The sequence below is a fragment of the Tachyglossus aculeatus genome, chromosome 8, assembly GCF_015852505.1.
Source record: "Tachyglossus aculeatus isolate mTacAcu1 chromosome 8, mTacAcu1.pri, whole genome shotgun sequence".
Classification (NCBI taxonomy): domain Eukaryota; kingdom Metazoa; phylum Chordata; class Mammalia; order Monotremata; family Tachyglossidae; genus Tachyglossus; species Tachyglossus aculeatus.
Genome location: NC_052073.1, coordinates 34,662,619 through 34,687,102, shown reverse-complemented (window position 1 = coordinate 34,687,102; position 24,484 = coordinate 34,662,619). Strand labels below are relative to the sequence as shown.

At 50.7% G+C, this 24,484-nt stretch overlaps 2 protein-coding genes across 2 annotated transcripts in view; both read left to right on the top strand.

Annotated features, from left to right (window-relative positions):
• Positions 1 to 1,150: 1,150 nt before the first annotated feature.
• The window catches only part of LOC119931410 (proteoglycan 4-like), a 24,036-nt gene continuing 702 nt past the window's right edge, over positions 1,151 to 24,484 (top strand). The window contains exons 1-4 of the mRNA XM_038750053.1: positions 1,151 to 1,315; positions 3,223 to 3,323; positions 22,522 to 22,626; positions 24,136 to 24,325. Of these exons, the coding sequence (XP_038605981.1) occupies positions 1,151 to 1,315; positions 3,223 to 3,323; positions 22,522 to 22,626; positions 24,136 to 24,325 (561 nt within the window). The remainder of the gene's footprint in view (positions 1,316 to 3,222; positions 3,324 to 22,521; positions 22,627 to 24,135; positions 24,326 to 24,484) is intronic.
• The window catches only part of LOC119931350 (phospholipid transfer protein), a 19,855-nt gene continuing 17,946 nt past the window's right edge, over positions 22,576 to 24,484 (top strand). The window contains exon 1 of the mRNA XM_038749967.1: positions 22,576 to 22,626. The gene's annotated coding sequence lies outside the window, so the exon portion shown is untranslated. The remainder of the gene's footprint in view (positions 22,627 to 24,484) is intronic.

Genomic DNA, 24,484 nt, shown 5'->3' with positions numbered 1-24,484 from the left:
GCTCACCTCCTCCAGGAGGCCCTCCCAGACTGAGCCCCCTCCTTCCTCTCCCCCTCCTTCCCCTCCCCACAGCATGTGTATATATGTATATATGTTTGTAGGTGCTTATTACTCTATTTATTTATTTTATTTGTACGTATTTATTCTATTTATTTTATTTTGTTAATTTGTTTTGTTCTCTGCCTCCCCCTTCTAGACTGTGAGCCCACTGCTGGGTAGAGACCGTCTCTAGAGGTTGCCGACTTGTACTTCCCAAGCGCTTAGTCCAGTGCTCTGCACACAGTAAGCGCCCAATAAATACGATTGAATGAATGAACATCCAGAGCCGGTCCCTACCCAACAACGGGCTCACATCATCATCAATCGTATTTATTGAGCGCTTACTGCGTGCAAAGCACTGTACTAAGCGCTTGGGAAGTACAAATTGGCAACAGATAGAGACGGTCCCTACCCAACAGTGGGCTCACAGTCTCGAAGGGGGAGACAGGCGACAGAACAGAGCGTCGTAAGTGCTTAAAAAAGTCATAATTATTACTATTATTACTAATAATCGATTATTTTAGATTATTTTAGACTTTTAGACTGTGAGCCCACTGTTGGGTAGGGACTGTCTCTATATGTCGCCAATTTGTACTTCCCAAGCACTTAGTACAGTGCTCGCCACATAGTAAGCGCTCAATAAATGCGATTGATTGATTGATTGATTATTATTACAGTGCTCTGCACTCACCCAGTGGGCGCTCAGTAAGTAGGAATGCATGACTAGGCCTGGGGGGGGGGGGGGGGTGAAGCTGAGGCGGCCGCTTCCCGCGCTTTCTTGGCCCCGCCCACCGGGGGGCGCGCGCGCGCCTCGCCGCGGGGCACGACGGGAGTTGTAGTTCGCCGGGCGCGGGAGGCGAGCGGGCGGGCGTGCGTTGGACTACAACTCCCAGAGGGCTTCGCGCACCACCCTGGGTTTTTCCCGGCGTGCGTCGGACTACAACTCCCAGAGGCCTTCGCGCGCCACCCCGGGTTTTCCCGCCGAGGCCCGTGAGACGCGGGGAAGGCCGAGGTCCCCGCCCAGGGTCACCCGGCAGGGGAGAGTCGGAGCCGGGAAGGGAGCCCAGGTCGCCCGGCTCCCAACCCCGAGCAGCTACCGGTGGCCTCGGGAATGGGACCCAAGTCGCCCGGCTCCCAGCCCCGAGCGGCTTCCGGTGGCCGCGGTTGCCCGGATGACGGCGGCGCCGGGGCACGCTGCCCTCTGGTGGCCGCCCTCGGCACGGCCGTGCAGTCCGTCGCGCGGCTGGAGCGCCTCCTGTCGGCAAAGCACCGGCCTGTGCGCTTGGGAGAGTCCACTATTCATTCACTCATCATTCATTCATTCAATCGTATTTATTGAGCGCTTCCTGTGTGCAGGGCACTGGACTAAGCGCTTGGGAAGTACAAGTTGGCAACATATAGGGACGGTCCCTACCCAAAAGCGGGCTCATTCAGTCGTATTTAATCAATCAATCAATCAATCGTATTTATTGAGCGCTTACTATGTGCTGAGCACTGTACTAAGCGCTTGGGAAGTAAAAGTTGACAACATATAGAGACGGTCCCTACCCAAAAGCGGGCTCATTCAGTCGTATTTAATCAATCAATCAATCAATCGTATTTATTGAGTGCTTACTATGTGCAGAGCACTGTACTAAGCGCTTGGGAAGTAAAAGTTGGCAACATATAGAGACGGTCCCTACCCAAAAGCGGGCTCATTCAGTCGTATTTAATCAATCAATCAATCAATCGTATTTATTGAGCGCTTACTGTGTGCTGAGCACTGTACTAAGCGCTTGGGAAGTACAAGTTGGCAACATAGAGAGACAGTCCCTGCCCAACAGTGGGCTCACAGTCTAAAAGGGGGAGACAGAGAACAAAACCAAACATACTAACAAAATAAAATAAATAGAATAGATATGTACAAGTAAAATAAATAGAGTAATAAATATGTACAAACCTATATACATATATACAGGTGCTGTGGGGAAGGGAAGGAGGTAAGATGGGGGGATGGAGAGGGGGATGAGGGGAATTGGGAAGGAGATAATCAGTCTGGATGCAGTCCCTGTTCGAAACGGGGCTCACAGCCTCCACCCCCATTTTACAGATGAGGAAATCGAGGCACTGAGAAGTCAAGTGACTTGGCTAAGGTTGCCCAGGAGGCAGGCGGAGGATGCGGGATTAGAACCCGGGTCCTCTGACTCCCAGCCAAGGGTCTTTCCACTAGGCCGGGCCACTTCCGAAATCTGTTGGGGGTTTTCCAGCCAATTTGTTGGGGATTTTCCAGCGGAGTGCTAAGGATGCCCAGAAACCAGAGGGCAATGACGCTCCTGCTTGGAATATTATGTCGATCAATTAATCGATCGATCGTAGTTATCGAGTGAGCGTGTGCCAAGCGCTGGGGACTTGGGAGAGAAGACAAAATCTCTGCCCTGAAGCAGTTTGCAGTCTATCGGTGAGCGATAATAATAACAATAATAATTATTATTATGGTATTTGTTATTTGTTAAGCGCTTACTGTGTGCCCAGCACTGTTCTAAACACTGGGGGAGATACCAGGTCATCAGGTTGTCCCACTTGGGGCTCACGGTCTTCATCCCCATTTCCCAGAGGAGGTCACTGAGGCCCAGAGAAGGGAAGCGACTCGCCCAAAGTCACGCAGCAGACGAGCGGAGGAGCCGGGATTAGAACCCACGACCTTCCGACTCTCGGGCGCAGGCTCTTTCCATAAAGTAAAGCACAGGTAGGGAAGGAGGTGACGTATAAAGAGCCGCGCATTTCGGCTTCGGGGGCGGAGGGGATGAGGAGCTGGGTTTATAGGCGACTCGATAAAGAAGGAGAATAGAGAGGGAAGGCTTCCTGGAGGTGAAGTCACGCGCAGTAAGCGCTCAAGATGAAACGATCGAATGAATAAATGAATGAAAAGTTAAAGGGATTTAAGTCCACAAGCGCCGCAAAGGTCTCCTGCCTCGCGGAGGCGAGCCCCAGCTTCCCGAGTGCGGGGAGAGGAGACCCATGAGGAAAAAGTAGGGGTGGGTGGAGGGAATTGATGAGGTGCCTTATCGCACAGCGGGAGGGGGCTGGAGCTGGGAATGGGAGGGAACTGGGAGAACTGGGAGCCAAGAGGGAGCTGGGAGAACTCCCTTCTTTCCTCCCTATCAGCCGTCTTCAACTGTTCGCTCTCCGTCGGCCTCCAAACAGGCCCAGGTCTCCCCCATCCTAAAAAAACCCGCCCTCGCCCCCCGGGGTCCCTCCGGTTACGGCCCCGTCTCCCTCCTGTCCTTCCTCTCCGAACTGCCGGAGCGAGTCGTCTTCATCTGCCGTCTCAAATTCCTCTCCTTGACCCCCTCCGATCTGGCTTCCATCCCTTTCACGTCACCGATGATCTCCTTCTGGCCAAATCCAACGGCCTCGACTCCATCCGAATCCTCCTCGACGCCTCGGCCGCCTTCGACGCTGTGGACCACCCCCGATCCTGGAAACGTTTTCCAACTTGTGCTTCACGGATTCTGTCCTCTCCCGGTTCTCCTCTCGTCTCTCCGGCCGTCCGTTCTCCGTCTCCTTCGGGGGCTCCTCCTCCGCCTCCCCGCTCCTCACTGCGGGGGTCCCTCAAAGGTCACTTCTTGGTCCCCTTCTCTTCTCCACTTACCCCCACTCCCTTGGAAAACTCATCCGCTCCCCTGGCTTCAACTGCCGCCTCTAAGCGAATCTCCATCTCCAGCCTTGACCTCTCTCCCTCTCTGCAGCCTCGCATTTCCTGCTGCCTTCAAGACATCTCTACTCGGATGTCCTCCCGTCACCTCAAGCGTAACACGTCCGAAAGAGAGCTCCTCATCTTCCCGTCCAAACCCTGTCCTCTCCCTGACTTTCCCGTCACCGTAGACGGCACCACCCGTCCCGTCTCGCGGGCTTTGACTCCTCTCTCTCGTTCAACCCACGTGTTCAATCCATCCATCAATCAATCAATTGTATTTATTGAGCACTTACTGTGTGCAGAGCACTGCACTAAACGCTTGGGAAGTCCAAGCTGGCAACATCTAGAGACGGTCCCTACCCAACAGTGGGCTCACAGTCTAGAAGGGGGAGACGGAGAACGAAACCAAACATACTAACAAAATAGAATAAATAGAATAGATACGTACAAGTAAAATAAATAGAGTAATAAATACGTACAAACATATATACAGATGCTGTGGGGAAGGGAAGGAAGTTAGATGGTGGGGGGGGGATGGAGAAGGGGACTAAATCCCGTCGATGCCACCTTGGCCACGTCGCTGAAATCCGCCCTTTCCTCTCCATCCGAACCGCTAGCACGTGAATCCGATCCCCCATCCTATCCCGCCTGGATGACGGCATCAGCCTCCTCGCCGACCTCCCTCCCCACTCCCGTCCGTACTTCCCTCTGCGTCCCGGGTCACCCTTCTGCTTCTTGCACCCCGCTCCTCGAGAAACTCCCGCGGTCGCCCGTCCACCTCTGTATCGGACAAAAACTCCTCGCCTTTGGCTTTAAAGCCGTCCGTCGCCTCGCCCCCTCCTACCTCACCTCGCTTCCCTCCGTCTCCAACCCGGCCCGCCCGCTCCGGGCCTCCATCTCTCCCGTCTCTCCGCCGACCCCCGTCCCGTCTCTGGCCTGGCACCCCCTCCACCTCAAATCCCCCCAAACAATGACTCTTCCCCCCTTCAAAGCCTTAGCGAAGGCCCACGTCCTCCCAAAGGCCTTCCCAGACAAAGCCCTGCCTTTTCCTCTTCTCCCACTCCCTTCCGTGTCACCCCGACTCTCTCCCTTTCTTCATCCCCCCCCCCCCCAGCCCCACTCTGCTTATCTGTTATGATCGTATCTGTTATTGATTTATTTCTTTTACCCTCTCCCCCCCCCGTGAGCTCAGTGGAGGGCACTGAATGTGTCCGTTCATGGTTACGTAGTACTCTAATAAGCGCTCAATAAATATGCCTGAAGGAATGACTGAATGAGGGCCAGGAGAGGAAGGGAGCCGGGACCCAAGGGAGGGAGGCGTTGGTGGTTCTTGGAGACCGACCCAGAAGGCTTCGGTGACCCGGTCCCGGAGAATCGCCGGGCCGGTGGCCAGCCCCGTGGCCTGCCGGGCCCGGCTCCTCGGCTCAGCGGCAATCAATCAATCAATCAATCAATCGTATTTATTGAGCGCTTACTATGTGCAGAGCACTGTACTAAGCGCTTGGGAAGTACAAATTGGCAACACATAGAGACAGTCCCTACCCAACAGTGGGCTCACAGTCTAAAAGGGGGAACAGCCCGGGCTCGTGGGTTCCAATCCCGGCTCCGCCGCCCGTCTGCCGAGCGGCTTTGGGCGAGTCGCTTCGCTTCTCTGGGCCTCAGTGACCTCATCTGGAAGATGGGGATGAAGACCGTGAGCCCCCCCGGGGGACAACCCGACGACCCTGGATCTCCCCCGGCGCTTAGGACGGTGTTTGGCACACAGTAAGCGCTTAACCGATACCATCGTTCTTATTTTTATCGTTCGGGTCTACGGGCCATGCCGAATCGTGACCACTGCTGACCCAGGTCTCTCACACAAAAACACACAAAAACACAGTCATACACCCTGTCTCCTGCTTCGTTCTCCCTCCCTGTGTCTCTTTCTTTCCGACTCTGGGTCTCTCTTTGTCCTTTTCTGTCTTTTTGTCTTTCTGCCTCTGGTTCTTTCTCCTTCTGACTCGGTCTCTCCCTCTCTCTCCCCCACATTTCTCCGTCTTTCTTCCTCTGGTTCTTTCTCCTCCTCTTTCTCCTTCTGACCCTGTCTCCCCGTTGGCCTCTCTCTCTCTCTCCCCCCCCTCTCTCTCACCCACATTTCTCAATCGGGACACTGAGAAATCCCTTGCTAAATCTCCCCCATCCCACGTACCCGCCCCCAAACTTGGAAGCTCCGATTGGAATCCGTCGCCCTCCCACCCTTCTGCTGGAAGTGTGATCGAAAGATGGGGAGAGGGAGAATCCAGTGGGTGTTTTTTTGGGGGGGCTGGGGGGGGAGAATCAAAAGCCAGAGCCTTTGAGGAAGGGGGAAAGGCCCGAATAAAGCCGGGAGGAAAGGCAGAAAGGGCACAAACTCTCCGGCCCCGGATCCGCCCCGCCGCTTTGGAACAGTTTGCCATCTTGTCCAGACTTGCCAAAATTCATGACCGGTTTTTGTTTGCATTGTTTTCCTCCCGGAGTCTCCCTCTCCCGAGCTCCGTTCCCTCTACCCTTCGGGGCCTTCGATCTCTCCCCGCTTTTCGGTTTTGTTTTCCTTCGTTTTTTGGTGGAGATGCCCGCCGGGTGCCGGGCGTTGTCACTGAGCGCTTAGCACAGTGCTCTGCACACGATAAGCGCCCAATAAATCCGAGCGAACGAAGGAAATCCTGGCTAATCGGGTCCGGACTCAGTCCCCGTCCCGCGGGGGGCTCACGGTCTTAATCCCCATTTTACAGATGAGGGGACTGAGGTACGGAGAAGGGAAGTGACTTGCCCGGGGTCACACAGCAGGCAGGCGGCGGAGCCGGGATTCGGACCCGTGACCTTCCGAGGCCCAGGCCCGGGCTCTCTTTATTGCCAAATTGTACCTTCCGAGCGCTTAGGACAGTCAGCGCTCAATAAATCCTGCGTGACTTTGGGCAGGTCGCTTCTCTGGGCCTCAGTGACCACATCTGTCAAATGGGGACGAAGACCGGGAGCCCCGAGAAGGACAACCGGATGACCTCGTGTCTCTCCCGCGCTTAGAACGGTGCTCGGCACAGAGTAAGCGCTTAACAAATACCATTATTATTATTATTATTATTATGAAACAATCCTCATTTAAAGATGAGCAGCGTGGCTATGAAGCAACAGTGGCTTAGTGACTAGAGCCCGGGCCTGGGAATCGGAGGACGTGGGTTCTAATCCTGGCTCCGCCACCCGCCTGCTGTGTGACCTTGGGCCAGTCACGTCGAGAAGCAGCGTGGCTCAGTGGAAAGAGCCCGGGCTTTGGAGTCAGAGGTCGTGGGTTCAAATCCCGGCTCCGCCGCTTGTCAGCTGGGTGACTTTGGGCGAGCCGCTTCACTTCTCTGGGCCTCAGTCACCTCATCTGCCAAATGGGGATGAAGACTGGGAGCCCTTTGTGGGACAACCTTGTATTCTCCCCAGCGCTTAGGACAGTGCTTTGCACATAGTAAGCGCTTGATAAATGCCACCATTATTATCATCTGTAAAATGGGGATAAGACTGTGGGCCCCCCGTGGGACAACCTGATCACCTTGTAACCTCCCCAGCGCTTGGAACAGGGCTTTGCACAGAGTAAGTGCTTAACAAATACCATCTTATTATTATTATTATTATTATTATTATTATTATTATTATTATTATTATTATTATAGACTGGGTTAGGCTTTGAACCCCCTTGAAGGACAGGAGCTGGATCCAATTCTCAACTGTGTGCGCTCAGTAACAGGGCTCTAAATGCTGGAAGTGCTTAATAATTACGATTACATATTGTCCATCTTTGCTAAATTTACTTAATAAATGCCATTATTATTATTATTATTATTATTATTATTATAGACTGGGTTAGACTTTGAACCCCCTTGAAGGACAGCAGCTGGATCCAATTCTCAACTGTGTATATTCTCCCAGCGCTCAGTAACAGGGCTCTAAATGCTGGAAGCGCTTAATAATTACAATTACATATTGCCCATATTTGCTAAATTTACTTAATAAATGCCATTATTATTATTATTATTATTATTATTATTATTATTATTATTATAGACTGGGTTAGACTTTGAACCCCCTTGAAGGACAGGAGCTGAATCCAATTCTCAACTGTGTATATTCTCCCAGCGCTCAGTAACAGGGCTCTAAATGCTGGAAGCGCTTAATAATTACGATTACATATTGCCCATATTTGCTAAATTTACTTAATAAATGCCATTATTATTATTATTATTATTATTATTATTATTATTATTATTATTATAGACTGGGTTAGACTTTGAACCCCCTTGAAGGACAGCAGCTGGATCCAATTCTCAACTGTGTATATTCTCCCAGCGCTCAGTAACAGGGCTCTAAATGCTGGAAGCGCTTAATAATTACGATTACATATTGTCCATATTTGCTAAATTTACTTAATAAATGCCATTATTATTATTATTATTATTATTTTTATTATTATAGACTGGGTTAGACTTTGAACCCCCTTGAAGGACAGGAGCTGGATCCAATTCTCAACTGTGTATATTCTCCCAGCGCTCAGTAACAGGGCTCTAAATGCTGGAAGCGCTTAATAATTACGATTACATATTGTCCATATTTGCTAAATTTACTTAATAAATGCTATTATTATTATTATTATTATTATTATTATTATTATTATTATTATTATTATTATTCTCCAGGCCGCAGATGCCTCCTCTGTCCCAAGCGGCGAAGCCACGTCCTCCCGAATCCCAGGCCCGGGCTCTATCCACTAGGCCGCACTGCCAGAGATGGTCGGTTGACGGTCCGATAAGGCCCCGGGAAGAATTTCCGGAAAAACAAATCCCGTTCGAATCCAAGAACTCAGTGTTCAAGGACCGGGGGAAATCCAAGAGAGGGAGGGGTTTGGATCTTTGAGCAAAACAGACTGCCAAGCGGTAGCGGACGGACGAGCACTCGTTCCTTCGGTCCGTCGGAGCGCTTACGGTGGGCAGAGCGCTGGACTGAGTGCTTGGGACAGTGCTCTGCACACAGTAGGCGCTCAATAAATACGATCGATTGATTGGGACGCGCAAGTCGGCAACCCGGAGAGGCGGTCCCTGCCCGACAACGGGCTCACGGCCTAGAAGGGGGAGACGGACGATGAAACAAAACACGTGGACGGGTGTCGGGTCGTCAGAATAAATAGAATTAAAGCTAGATGCACATCATTAACAAAATAAATACGATAGGAAATACGGACAAGGAAAATAAATAGAGTGATAAATCTGTACAAATATATATATATATATATATATATATATATATATATACACAGGGGCTGTGGGGAGGGGAAGGAGTATTACTCTATTTATTTATTTATTTTATTTGTACATATCTATTCTATTTATTTTATTTTGTTAGTATGTTTGGTTTAGTTCTCTGTCTCCCCCTTTTAGACTGTGAGCCCGTTGTTGGGTAGGGGCTGTCTCTAGATGTTGCCAATTTGTACTTCCCAAGCGCTTAGTACAGTGCTCTGCACATAGTAAGCGCTCAATAAATACGATTGATGATGATCATTAACAAAATAAATACAATAGGAAATACGGACAAGGAAAATAAATAGAGTGATAAATCTGTACAAATATATATATATATATATATACAGGGGCTGTGGGGAGGGGAAGGAGGTAGGGCCGGGGGGATGGGGAGGAGGAGAGGAAAACGGGGGCTCGGCCCGGGAAGGCCTCTTGGAGGAGGTGAGCGCTCAGACGAGCATTCATTCATTCATTCAATCGTATTTATTGAGCGCTTACTGCGTGCACAGCACTGTACTAAGCGCTTGGGAAGTCCAAGTTAGCAACACCTAGAGCCGGTCCCTACCCGACAGCGGGCTCGCGGTCTAGAAGGGGGAGGAAGACAACAAAACCAAACATATAAACCGCTCACAGGCCTCGTCCCCATTTGACAGATGAGGGCACTGAGGCCCGGAGGAGTGAAGTGACTCGCCCAAGATCACCCAGCCGGCAACTGGCGGAGTCGGGATTTGAACCCATGACCTCTGACTCCAAAGCCCGGGCTCTTTCCACTGAGCCACGCAGCTTCTCTAATAATAATAATGATGATGACGGTATTTGTTAAGCGCTTACTATGTGAGCTTACAGCCCTAGGGACCGTCTCTATATGTTGCCAACTTGGACGTCCCAAGCGCTTAGTACAGTGCTCTGCACACAGGAAGCGCTCAATAAATACGATTGAATGAATGAATGAAATATCAAAATTATTATTATTATTATTATTATTAGAGAAGCAGCGTGGCTCAGTGGAAAGAGCCCGGGCTTTGGAGTCAGAGGTCATGGGTTCAAATCCCGGCTCTGCCACTTGTCAGCTGTGTGACTTTGGGCAAGTCACTTCACTTCCCTGGGCCTCAGTTCCCTCATCTGGAAAATGAGGATTAAAACTGTGAGCCCCCCGTGGGACAACCTGAGCACCTTGTAACCTCCCCAGCGCTTAGAACAGTGCTTTGCACGTAGTAAGCGCTTAATAAATACTATCATTATTATTATTATTATTGTCGGCCGTGCGACCTCGGGCGAGTCACTTCGCTCCTCTGGGCCTCAGTTCCCTCCTCTGGAAAATGGGGATGGAGACCGCGAGTCCCACTCGGGACGGGGGCTGTGTCCAACGCCGTTTGCTCGTATCCACCCCGGCGCTTAATACAGTGCCGGGCACGCAGTAAGCGCTTAACAAATGCCACGACTATTATTAGTATTATTTCTCATCTGTAAAATGGGGATCCAAATTCCGTTTTCCCTTCTCCTTAGACCGTGAGTCTCACGAGGGACAGGGACCGTGTCTGACCTGATTCATTTATAATAACAATAATAATAATAATAATGGCATTTATTAATCACTTACTACGTGCAAAGCACTGTTCTAAGCGCTGCGGAGGTTACAAGGTGATGAGGTTGTCCCACGGGGGGCTCACAGTCTTCATCCCCATTTTACAGATGGAGGAACTGAGGCCCAGAGAAGTCAAGTGACTTGCCCAAAGTCACACAGCTGACAACTGGCGGAGCCGGGATTTGAACCCAAGACCTCTGACTCCTTTCCACTGAGGCACGCTGCTTCTCCCCCGGCGCTTAAACCAGCGCTTGACGCATAGTAAGCGCTTAGCAACTACCGTTATTATTATCGGTGGTAGCAGAATTGATAGTGATAATATTTACTGAGGACCTCAGTACAATTGCTTAGTACAGTGCTCTGCACACAGTAAGCGCTCAATAAATACGATTGATGATGGCCTAATCGAGGCGATGAGGAAAAAGAAAACCAAAAAGGGACGTAGTCCACGCCCGCAGGTCGCTGAAGCTGTAATGGAGGAGACGGTTATGAAAATATGTAATCGGAATAAATTCATGAATTGCTCCGGTATCCACTTATTCATCCCATCGTATTTATTGAGCGCTTACTGTGTGCAGAGCACTGTACTAAGCGCTGAGACTGGTGCTTGGCACGTGGTAAGCGTGTTAACAAATACCATCACTATTATTAGCACGATATCGATCGGTAACATCTATTGAGTGAAAAGGGTGAAAAGAGCCCACGCCTGGGAGTCCGAGGATCTGGGTTCTAATCCCGGCCCCGCCGGGTGACCTTGGATAGGTCATTGGGCCTGGGGATTGGGCCCCAGTCTTTTCCTCCGTAAAATGGGATTTCAGTACCCGTTCTTCCTCCTGTTTAGAGCGGGACCCCCATGGCAGTCAGGGACTGTGTCCAATCCGATTATCTTTTATCAACCCCAGCGCTTACTACAGTGCCGGATTCCCAGCAGGCGCCCAACAAATACCACTGTCATTACTGTGACGCCAAGCCCGGTACTCCGCACTTGGGAAGAGCATGAGAAAATACCATCATTATTATTATTATTATTAGAGGGGGCGGCAGAAAATATAAACAGTCAGTCAGTCGTATTGATTGCGCGCTTACGCTGCGCAGAGCGCTCCGCCGCAACGTGGCTCAGTGGCAAGAGCCCGGGCTTTGGAGTCAGAGGTCGTGGGTTCAAATCCCGGCTCCGCCATTTGTCAGCTGTGTGACTTTGGGCAAGTCGCTTCACTTCTCTGGGCCTCAGTTCCCTCATCTGGAAAATGGGGATGAAGACTGTGGGCCCCCCGGGGGACAACCTGGTCACCTTGTAACCTCCCTAGCGCTTAGAACAGTGCTTCGCACGTAGTAAGCGCTTAATAAATGCTATTATTATTATTATTATTGTCTGCTGTGTGACCTTGGGCAAGTCACTTCACTTCTCCAGGCCTCAGTTTCCACCTCTGTAAAACGGGGACGGAGACGGTGAACCCCACGTGGGACAGGGACCATGTCCAACCCGACTGGCTTAGATCCATCCCGGCACTTAGTACAGCGCCTGACACGTAGTAAGTGCTTAGTAACTACCCTGCTTCATTCATTCATTCGTTCAATCGTATTTATTGAGCGCTGACTGTGTGCGGGGCACTGTACTAAGCGCTTGGGAAGTCCAAGTTGGCAACATCTAGAGACGGTCATCATCATCAATCGTATTTATTGAGCGCTGACTGGGTGCGGGGCACTGTACTAAGCGCTTGGGAAGTCCAAGTCAGCAACATCTAGAGACGGTCATCATCATCAATCATATTTATTGAGCGCTGACTGTGTGCGGGGCACTGTACTAAGCGCTTGGGAAGTCCAAGTTGGCAACGTCCAGAGACGGTCATCATCATCAATCGTATTTATTGAGCGCTGACTGTGTGCGGGGCACTGTACTAAGCGCTTGGGAAGTCCAAGTTGGCAACATCTAGAGACGGTCATCATCATCAATCGTATTTATTGAGCACTTTACTGTGTGCAGAGCACTGTACTAAGCGCTGGGAAGTCCAAGTTGGCAACATCTAGAGACGGTCATCATCATCAATTGTATTTATTGAGCGCTTACAGTGTGCGGGGCACTGTACTAAGTGCTTGGGAAGTCCAAGTTGGCAACATCTAGAGACGGTCATCATCATCAATCGTATTTATTGAGCGCTTACAGTGTGCGGGGCACTGTACTAAGCGCTTGGGAAGTCCAAGTTGGCAACATCTAGAGACAGTCCCCACCAAACAGTGGGCTCACGGTCTAGAAGGGGGAGACAGGGAACAAACTAATTATTGTTATTATTGTTATTATTGTTATTATTGTTATTATTGCGAAGCACTTGGGAAAGTACAAGGATAAACAGACACGTGCCCACGACGCGGGGGAGAGAGGCATTAATAGAAATAAACGAATTAGAGTTATGGACGTGAGATGAATAAAATTATAAATAATAATAATGATAATGATAATAGTAATAATAATAATGATAATAATAATAATAATAATAATGGCATTTATTAAGCACTTATGTTCAAAGCACTGTTCTAAGCGCTGGGGGGATACAAGGTGATCAGGCGGTCCCACATGGGGCTCACAGTCTTCATCCCCATTTTCCAGATGAGGGAACTGAGGCCCAGAGAAGTGAAGTGACTTGCCCAAGGTCACACAGCTGACAAGTGGCGGAGCCGGGAGAGACAGAGACGTTCAAAATGGAGCTGGGAAGTCCGGTTGGAGTAAATGGGCTTTCAGGAAGGCCGTCAATATAGAGAAGCAGCGTGACGGAGAGGGTAGAGCCCCGGGCCTGGAATTCAGAAGGTCCCGGGTTCTAATCCCGGCCCCGCCACCTGCCCTCTGGGTGACCTTGGACGAGTCACTTCCCTTCTAACGATGATGATGAGGGCATTTATTAAGCGCTTACTATGTGCAGAGCGCTGTTCTAAAAGCTGGGGAGGTTACGGCGTGGCTCAGTGGAAAGAGCCCGGGCTTTGGAGTCAGAGGTCGTGGGTTCGAATGCCGACTCCGCCACGTCTGCTGTGTGATCTCGGGCAAGTCACTTCACTTCTCTGGGCCTCATCTGTTATTACCTCATTTATTACTCTATTTATTTTACTTGTACATATCTATTCTATTTTATTTTGTTAGTATGTTTGGTTTTGTCTCCCCCTTTTAGACTGTGAGCCCACTGTTGGGTAGGGACTGTCTCTCTAGGTTGCCAACTTGGACTTCCCAAGCGCTTAGTACAGTGCTCTGCACACAGGAAGCGCTCAATAAATACGATTGATTGAAAACCAGCACCTGTATGTATGTATATATGTTTGTACGTATTTATTACTCTACTTGTTTATTTATTTATCTTACTTGGACTTATCTATTCTATTTATTTTATTCTGTTAGTATGTTTGGTTTTGTTCTCTGTCTCCCCCTTCTAGACTGTAAGCCCACTGTTGGGTAGGGACTGTCTCTATGTGTTGCCAATTTGTACTTCCCAAGCGCTTAGTCCAGTGCTCTGCACACAGTAAGCGCTCAATAAATACGATTGATATGATGATGATGATCTGTAAAATGGGGATTAAGACTGTGAGCCCCATGTGGGACAACCCGATCACCCTGTCTCCTCCCCAGCGCTTAGAACAGTGCTTTGCACATAGTAAGCGCTTAACAAAGGCCAATTTTTATTATTATTATTATTATTATTACAAAGTGATCAGGTTGTCCCACGTGGGGCTCACAGTCTTAATCCCCATTTTCCAGATGAGGGAACTGAGGCCCAGAGAAGTGGTGACTTGCCCAAAGTCACACAGCTATGTAGGGAGCCGGGATTTGAACCCATGACCTCCGACTCCAAAGCCCGGGCTCTTTCCACTGAGCCGCGCTGCTTCTCTGCTGTGTCTGCTTGTCCGCCGTGTGACCTTGGGCAAGTCACTTAACTTCTCTGAGCCTCAGTTACCTCATCTGTAAGATAATAATAATAATGGTATTTGTTAAGCGCTTACTATGTGCAAAGCACTGTTCTAAGCGCTGGGGAGGTGACAAGGTGATCAGATTGGCCCACGGGGGGCTCACAGTTTTAATCCCCATTTTCCAGATGAGGCAACTGAGACCCAGAGAAGTGAAGTGACTTGCCCAAAGTCACACAGCTGAGTGGGGAGCCGGGATTTGAACCCATGACCTCTGACTCCAAAGCCCGGGCTCTTTCCACTGAGCCACGCTGCTTCTCTGCTGTGTCTGCTTGTCTGCTGTGTGACCTTGGGGAAGTCACTTCACTTCTCTGAGCCTCAGTTACCTCATCTGTATAATAATAATGGTATTTGTTAAGCGCTTACTATGTGCAAAGCACCGTTCTAAGCGCTGGGGAGGTGACAAGGTGATCGGATTGTCCCACGGGGGGCTCAGAGTTTTAATCCCCATTTTCCAGATGAGGTAACTGAGGCCCAGAGAAATGGAAAGCCCAGAGTCACACAGCTGACAGTTGGAGGAGCCGGGATTTGAACCTTCTCCGGGCCTCAGTTCCCTCCTCTGGGAAATGGGGATGGAGGTGGGAGCCCCACGGGGGACGGGGACTGGGTTCAACCCCATCCGCTCGGATCCATCCCCGCGCTTAGTACAGTGCCGGGCACATAGTAAGCGCTCGACAGATACCGTCATCAGCATCCTCATGGAGGGAGAGCTGGGTTCTGTTGGATCTTGGAAGATGGGGGGGACTCCTTTGGGGCTCAGGGAACTGTCTTCTCCCAACTGCTCAGTACAGTGCTCTGCCCACAGGAAGCGCTCAATAAATACCACCGATGGATTCACCGATGGAATGAATTCCAAGGTGGGAAACGGTCACGGCTTCCCGGGCAACGCAAAAATGACACGATTCCCGTGGAAGCGGCGTGGTTCAGCGGCGAAAACCCAGCCTCTGGAGTCAGAAGTCGTGGGTTCTAATCCCGCTTCCGCCGCTTATCAGCTGTGTGACCTTGGGCGAGTCACTCTGCTTCTCCGGGCCTCAGTTCCCTCATCTGGAAAATGGGGATGGAGACCGTGAGCCCCACGGGGGGCAACCCAGTGACCTCCTATCTCCCCCGGCGCTTAGAAGGGTGCTTGGCACAGAGTAAGCGCTTAACAGATACCACCCTCATCATCATCCTGCCCCCAAAAGGGAGTTGTCTAGTAAATAGTAAGCTCACCGAAGGCGGGGAGTGCATCCGGCCTCTCTGTTGGACTCTCCCTGGTGCTTGGAACAGGGTCATCGTGCTCCTCCCGGGTGCGGTGCACTGCACTAAGCGCTGGGGAAAATGCAAAACAAAGAAGTGCTTAGCGCAGTGCTCTGCAAACCGTAAGCGCTCAGTACATATGCTATTTATTTATTTTATTTTACATATCTATTCTATTTATTTTATTTCGTTAGTACGTTTGGTTTTGTTCTCTGTCTCCCCCTTTTAGACTGTGAGCCCACTGTTGGGTAGGGACTGTCTCTGTGTGTTGCCAATTTGTACCTCCCAAGCGCTTAGTACAGTGCTCTGCACATAGTTAGCGCTCAATAAGTACGACTGATGATGATGATGATGATGCTACTGCTGCCTGTTCACTCGTTTTGAGGGCTGTCTCCCCCCCTTCTATCAATCAATCATCAATCGTATTTATTGAGCGCTTACTGGGTGCAGAGCACTGTACTAAGCGCTTGGGAAGTCCAAGTTGGCAACATATACAGTCCCGACCCAACAGTGGGACTGCTTAGAACGGTGTTCGGCACCGAGTAAGCGCCCAACAAATACCATCGTTGTTGCCGATTTGTACTTCCCAAGCGCTTAGTACAGTGCTCTGCGAACCGTAAGCGCTCAGTACATATGCTACTGCTGCCTGTTCACTCGTTTTGAGGGCTGTCTCCCCCCCTTCTATCAATCAATCAATCAATCGTATTTATTGAGCGCTTACTGTGTGCAGAGCACTGTACTAAGCGCTTGGGAAGTCCAAGTTGGCAACATATACAGTCCCGACCCAACAGTGGGACTGCTTAGAACGGTGTTCGGCACCGAGTAAGCGCCCAACAAATACCATCGTTGTTGCCGATTTGTACTTCCCCAGCGCTTAGTACAGTGCTCTGCGAACCGTAAGCGCTCAGTACATATGCTACTGCTGCCTGTTCACTCGTTTTGAGGGCTGTCTCCCCCCCTTCTATCAATCAATCAATCAATCGTATTTATTGAGCGCTGACTGGGTGCAGAGCACTGTACTAAGCGCTTGGGAAGTCCAAGTTGGCAACATATACAGTCCCAACCCAACAGTGGGACTGCTTAGAACGGTGTTCGGCACCGAGTAAGCGCCCAACAAATACCATCGTTGTTGCCGATTTGTACTTCCCCAGCGCTTAGTACAGTGCTCTGCGAACCGTAAGCGCTCAGTACATATGCTACTGCTGCCTGTTCACTCGTTTTGAGGGCTGTCTCCCCCCTTCTATCAATCAATCAATCGTATTTATTGAGCGCTTACTGGGTACAGAGCACTGTACTAAGCGCTTGGGAAGTCCAAGTTGGCAACATATACAGTCCCGACCCAACAGTGGGACTGCTTAGAACGGTGTTCGGCACCTAGTAAGCGCCCAACAAATACCATCACTGTTGCTGATTTGTACTTCCCCAGCGCTTAGTACAGTGCTCCGCACATAGTAAGCGCTCAATAAATGCGACTGATGATGATGATCATTACTCGTATTAATAAATGCGATGGAATGAGTGAATGAATGGAAGAAGTCACGCTACATTCCCCGCTCCAGAGGCCTTTTTCTTTTAGTGGTCTAGTAGTGGTCGTGGTATTTATTGAGCGCCCACTGGGACAAGCAGAACCCTAAACTTTGGGGCGAGAACAGAGACGTGATAGACTCCCCGACCACAAAGAGCTTACAGTAATAGTCATGGCACGTTGTGCGCGGCCGACGGGCGCGGCGGGCCGGATTTTATTTAGACCCTGTCATTTATTTCATTTTATACCCTGTAATTTGTTCGATTTATTTTAGAGCCCGTCTCTCCCCGCCGGACTGGGGAAAATAAGGAAAGCGGCCCGGTTTAGTGGAAAGAGCCCGGGTTTGGGGGTCAGAGGTCGTGGGTTCTAATCCCGCCCCTGCCGCTCGTCAGCTGGGCGACTTGGGGCGAGTCACTTCACTTCTCGGGGCCTCAGTGACCTCATCTGGAAAATGGGGATGGAGGCCGGGAGCCCCACGGGGGGACAACCCGGTGACCTTGAATCTACCGCGGCGCTTAGCACGTAGTAAGCGCTTAGCAGCCTGGCCTAGTGGCAAGGGCCCGGGCTTTGGAGTCGGAGGTTGTGGGTTCTAATCCCGGCCCCGCCGCTCGTCTGTTGCGTGACCTTGGGTGAGTCACTTCACTTCTCTGGGCCTCAGTTCCCTCATCCGGAAAATGGGGATGGAGACTGTGAGTCCCACATGGGACAACCCGATCTCCCTGTACCCCCCCCAGCGCTTAGAACAGTGCTTGACACATAGTAAGCGCTTAACAAATGCCATCATTATTATTATTATTATTAGGTGAATCACTTCACTTCTCTGGGCCTCAGTTCCCTCATCTGGAAAATGGGGATGGAGACTGTGAGTCCCACATGGGACCACCTGATCACCTTGTACCCTCCCCCCCCTCCAGTGCTTAGAACAGTGCTTGGCACATAGTAAGCGCTTAACAAATGCCATCATTATTATTATTATTATTGGGCGAATCACTTCACTTCTCTGGGCCTCAGTTCCCTCATCCGGAAAAGGGGGATGGAGACTGTGAGTCCCACATGGGACAACCCGATCTCCCTGTACCCCCCCCAGCGCTTAGAACAGTGCTTGACACATAGTAAGCGCTTAACAAATGCCATCATTATTATTATTATTATTAGGTGAATCACTTCACTTCTCTGGGCCTCAGTTCCCTCATCTGGAAAATGGGGATGGAGACTGTGAGTCCCACATGGGACCACCTGATCACCTTGTACCCTCCCCCCCTCCAGTGCTTAGAACAGTGCTTGGCACATAGTAAGCGCTTAACAAATGCCATCATTATTATTATTATTATTGGGCGAATCACTTCACTTCTCTGGGCCTCAGTTCCCTCATCTGGAAAATGGGGATGGAGACTGTGAGTCCCACATGGGACAACCCGATCTCCCTGTACCCCCCCCCCCCCAGCGCTTAGAACAGTGCTTGACACATAGTAAGTGCTTAACAAATGCCATCATTATTATTATTATTATTAGGCGAATCACTTCACTTCTCTGGGCCTCAGTTCCCTCATCCGGAAAATGGGGATGGAGACTGTGAGCCCCACATGGGACCACCTGAGCACCTTGTATCCCCCTCAGCGCTTAGAACAGTGCTTGGCACATAGTAAGCGCTTAACAAATGCCATCATTATTATAATTACCTTGTATTTACCCCAGCGCTTAGAACAGTGCTTGGCACATAGTAAGCACTTAAAAAATACCATAATTAATTAACAGATACCCTCACTATCATTGTGAGTCCCACGTGGGACAATCTGATTACCTTGTATCTACCCCAGCGCTTAGAACAGTGCTTTGCACATAGTAAGCGCTTAACAAATACCAACATTATTATTATTATTATTATTATTACTATAATGATGGTATTTGTTTAAGTGCTTACTCTGTGCCCATAGTAAGTGCTTAACAAATGCCATCATTATTATTATTACCTTGTATTTACCCCAGTGCTTGGAACAGTGCTTGGCACATAGTAAGTGCTTAAAAAATACCATAATTAATGAACAGATGCCCTCACTATCATTATTATTATTATAATGATGGTATTTGTTAAGCGCTTACTCTGTACCCATAGTCGGTGCTTAACAAATGCCATCATTATTATTATTACCTTGTATTTACCCCAGCGCTTAGAACAGTGCTTGGCACATAGTAAGCGCTTAAAAAATACCATAATTAATTAACAGATACCCTCATTATTATTACTATAACGATGGTATTTATTTGTTAAGCGCTTACTCTGTGCCCATAGTAAGCGCTTCACAAATGCCATTATTATTACCTTGTATTTACCCCAGCACTTAGAACAGCACTTGGCACATTGCAAGCACTTAAAAAAATACCATAATTAATTAATAGATACCACCGTTATCATTATTATTACTATATCAATGGTATTCGTTAAGCGCTTACTCTGTGCCCATAGTAAGTGCTTAACAAATGCCATCGTTATTATTATTACCTTGTATCTACCCCAGCGCTTAGAACAGCGCTTGGCACATCGTAAGTGCTTAAATAATACCATAATTAATTAATAGATACCACCATTATCATTATTATTACTATATCAATGGTATTCGTTAAGCGCTTACTCTGTGCCCATAGTAAGCGCTTAACAGATGCCATCATTATTATTATTACCTTGTATCTACCCCAGTGCTTAGAACAGTGCTTGGCACATCGTAAGCGCTTAAATAATACCATAATTAATTAACAGATACCCTCACTATCATTATTATTACTATAATGATGGTATTCATTAAGCGCTTACTCTGTGCCCATAGTAAGCGCTCAACAGATGCCATCGTTATTATTATTACCTTGTATCTACCCCAGCGCTTAGAACAGCGCTTGGCACATCGTAAGCGCTTAAATAATACCATAATTAATTAATAGATACCACCATTATCATTATTATTACTATATCAATGGTATTCGTTAAGCGCTTACTCTGTGCCCATAGTAAGTGCTTAACAGATGCCATCATTATTATTATTACCTTGTATTTACCCCAGCGCTTAGAACAGTGCTTGGCATGTAGTAAGCACTTAAAAAATACCATAATTAATTAACAGATACCCTCATTATCATTATTATTACTATAATGATGGTACTTGTTAAGCGCTTACTCTGTGCCCATAGTAAGCGCTTAACAGATGCCATCGTTATTATTATTACCTTGTATCTACCCCAGCGCTTAGAACAGCATTTGGCACATCATAAGCGCTTAAATAATACCATAATTAATTAACAGTTACCCTCATTATCATTATGAGAAGCAGCGTGGCTCAGCGGAAAGAGCCCGGGCTTGGGAGTCAGAGGTCATGGGTTCAAATCCCGGCTCCGCCAATTGTCAGCTGTGTGGCTTTGGGCGAATCACCTAACTTCTCTGGGCCTCAGTGACCTCATCTGTGAAATGGGGATGAAGACTGTGAGTCCCACGTGGGACAACCTGATGACCTTGTATCCCCCCAGTGCTTAGAACAGTGCTTTGCACATAGTAAGCGCTTAACAAATACCATTTTTATTATGATGATGGTATTCGTTAAGCGCTTACTCTGTGCCCGCCACCGCTCTATCGCGTTTCCCATCTCCCCCGGCCTCTCCGGAGCGCTTAGCACAGCGCTCTGCTCCCATCCAGCGTGGCTCAGTGGGAAGAGCCCGGGCTTTGGAGTCAGAGGTCATGGGTTCGAATCCCGACTCCGCCAATTGTCCGCTGTGTGACTTTGGGCAAGTCACTTCACTTCTCTGGGCCTCAGTGACCTCACCTGTCAAATGGGGATGAAGACTGGGAGCCCCACGTGGGACAACCTGATCACCTTGTAACCTCCCCAGCGCTTAGAACAGTGCACATGGTAAGCGCTTAATAAATGCCATCATTATTATTATTATTATTATCCAGAGGCTCAAGCGAAGGCTGTGACCACTGCTCTCGGCAGGTCACTCCACTTCTCTGGGCCTCAGTTCTCTCATCTGTCAAATGGGGATGAGGACTGTGAGCGGTTTATATGTTTGGTTTTGTCGCCTGTCTCCCCCTTCTAGACTGCGAGCCTGCTGTTGGGTAGGGACTGTCTCTAGATGTTGCCAACTTGGACTTCCCAAGCGCTTAGTACAGTGCTGTGCACACAGTAAGCGCTCAATAAATACGATTGATTGATTGATTGCTAACTTGTACTTCCCAAGCGCTTAGTCCAGTGCTCTGCACACAGTAAGCGCTCAATAAATACGATTGATTGATTGATTGCTAACTTGTACTTCCCAAGCGCTTAGAACAGTGCTGGGCACACAGTAAGCGCTCAATAAATACGACTGATTGATTGATTGCTAACTTGGACTTCCCAAGCGCTTAGTACAGTGCTGGGCACACAGTAAGCGCTCAATAAATACGATTGATTGATTGATTGCTAACTTGTACTTCCCAAGCTCTTAGAACCAGTGCTCTGCACACAGTAAGCGCTCAATAAATACGATTGATTGATTAATTGCTAACTTGGACTTCCCAAGCGCTTAGCACAGTGCTGTGCACACAGTAAGCGCTCAATAAATACGATTGATTGATTGATTGCTAACTTGGACTTCCCAAGCGCTTAGAACAGTGCTGGGCACACAGTAAGCGCTCAATAAATACGATTGATTGATTGATCGCTAACTTGTACTTCCCAAGCGCTTAGTACAGTGCTGGGCACACAGTAAGCGCTCAATAAATACGATTGAATGAATGGTCTCCCCCATCCGCTTAAGCACTGTTTGTACGTATTTATCACTCTATGTGTTTATTTTATTTGTACGTATTGATTCTATTTCTTTTATTTTGTTAATATGTTTGGTTTTGTTGTCTGTCTCCCCCTTCTAGCCTGTGAGCCCACTGGTGGGTAGGGACTGTCTATGTTGCCAACTTGGACTTCCCAAGCGCTTAGTACAGTGCTCCGCACACAATAAGCGCTCAACAAATACAATCAATCAATCAATCGTACTTACTGAGCGCTTACCGGGTGCGGAGCACCGGACTGAGCGCTTGGGAAGTCCAAGTTGGCAACATAGTTCCTACCCAGTCTACAAATGAAATGAAAGGAGGATGCAAGGAGGATGGGGCAGGCCGGGGGGGGAGGGGGGGCTGCTTTTGGGGGGTCGTCCCCCCCCAGCCCGGCCTCCTTAGAGCCCCCCTCCCCCGCCCCCCCTGCACCCCAAGAGGGGAGGAGGGTCCCGTTGGGCCCGGCCCCCCACCCCGCTATAAAGCGGCCCCGTCGGGCCCGCTCGCCACAGTCTCCTCCCTCTCCCGCCGACAGCCGCACGCGTGAGTGCCCCCCCCCCAGATTGGAGTGGGAGGACCCCCCCCCGACCCCCCCCCCAGTTTCTCCCCGCGACCCCCGGCTTCCCTTCCTCCCTCCCACCCGCCGCGACCCCCGGATGTCTCCCCCAAATTGGACCCCTGGACTCCCGCGACCCCCAGATGTCTCCCCCAACATTAGGCCCCTGGACTCCCGCGACCCCCAGATGTCCCCCCAAATTGGACCCCTGGACTCCCGCGACCCCCATTTGTCTCCCCCAAATTGGACCCCCTGGACTCCCGCGACCCCCGGCTTCCCTTCCTCCCTCCCACCCCCCGGGACCCCCATTTGTCTCCCCCAAATTGGACCCCCGGACTCCCACGACCCCCGGCTTCCCTTCCTCCCTCCCATCCCCCTCGACCCCCATTTGTCTCCCCCAAATTGGACCCCTGGGGCTCCCGCGACCCCCGGCTTCCCTTCCTCCCTCCCATCCCCCTCGACCCCCATTTGTCTCCCCCAAATTGGACCCCTGGACTCCCACGACCCCCGGCTTCCCTTCCTCCCTCCCACCCGCCGCGACCCCCCATTTGTCTCCCCCAAATTGGACCCCTGGACTCCCACGACCCCCGGCTTCCCTTCCTCCCTCCCATTCCCCGAGACCCCCAGATGTCTCCCCCAAATTGGACCCCCTGGACTCCCACGACCCCCGGCTTCCCTTCCTCCCTCCCACCCCCCTCGACCCCCATTTGTCTCCCCCAAATTGGACCCCCGGCTTCCCTTCCTCCCTCCCATCCCCCTCGACCCCCATTTGTCTCCCCCAAATTGGACCCCTGGGCTCCCGCGACCCCCGGACCCTCAAGGACCCCCAAATCCTTCCCCACCCCGGAATCCCCCTCCCCCAGCTTGAATACCAACGAGGGAACTTGTGAAGCGCTAACTCTGTGCCAAGCGCTCTACTAAGCTTCGTCCCCCACTTTGGACGGCCGGACCCCGGAATCCCGCGACCCCCAGGCTCTCCCTCCTCCTCTCCCACCCCCCCGCGACCCCCAGATTCCTCCCCCACGTTGGAGTCGCCGGACCCCTGGACTCCCGCGACCCCCCGATTGAATACCGATTGATGGTATTGGTTAAGCGCTCACACTGTGCCAAGCGCTCGTCTACGATTTGTCCCCCCTATTGGGCTCCCGCGACCCCCGGCCTTCCCCCCTCCCTCCCTCCCATCCCCCGCGACCCCCATTCATTCATTCATTCATTCATTCATTCATTCATTCATTCAATCGTATTGATTGGGCGCTTCCTGTGTGCAGAGCACTGTACTAAACGCTTGGGAAGTCCAAGTTGGCAACCTGTGGAGACGGTCCCACCCCAGCAGCGGGCCGCCAGCCCCCTGTCCGGGCCCGGGGGGACCCCCGGTGTCCCCCTCCCTCCCTCTCCCCTCGGGGTCCCTGGAGCCCGCCACGAGTCTGTCTGCCCTGGAGCGGGGCAGGGACCCCAGACCCCCGGCGCCCCCCAATTCCATGGCCCCGACCCCCCAGTGACCCCCGCCGCCCCCAGACCCTCCAACTCCAACCCCCGAGAGCCCCCAGACCCCCAAATCCGACCCTGGGCACCCCCAGGCCCAGCCCCACCAACCCCCAGACCCCTGAACCCCGAGAATCCCTAGGCCCTGAGGGTCCCCTGACCCCAAGGCTCCCTCCCACCGCCCCCAGACTCCAAAACCCGCCTGTCGGCACCCCCAGGCCCAGCCCCTCCGCCCCCAGACCCCTGAACCCCGAGAGTCCCTAGCCCCTGAGGGTCCCCTGACCCCAAGACTCCCTCCCACCACCCCGAGACCCCCAAATCCGACCCTCGGCACCCCCAGGCCCAGCCCCACCTCCCCCAGAC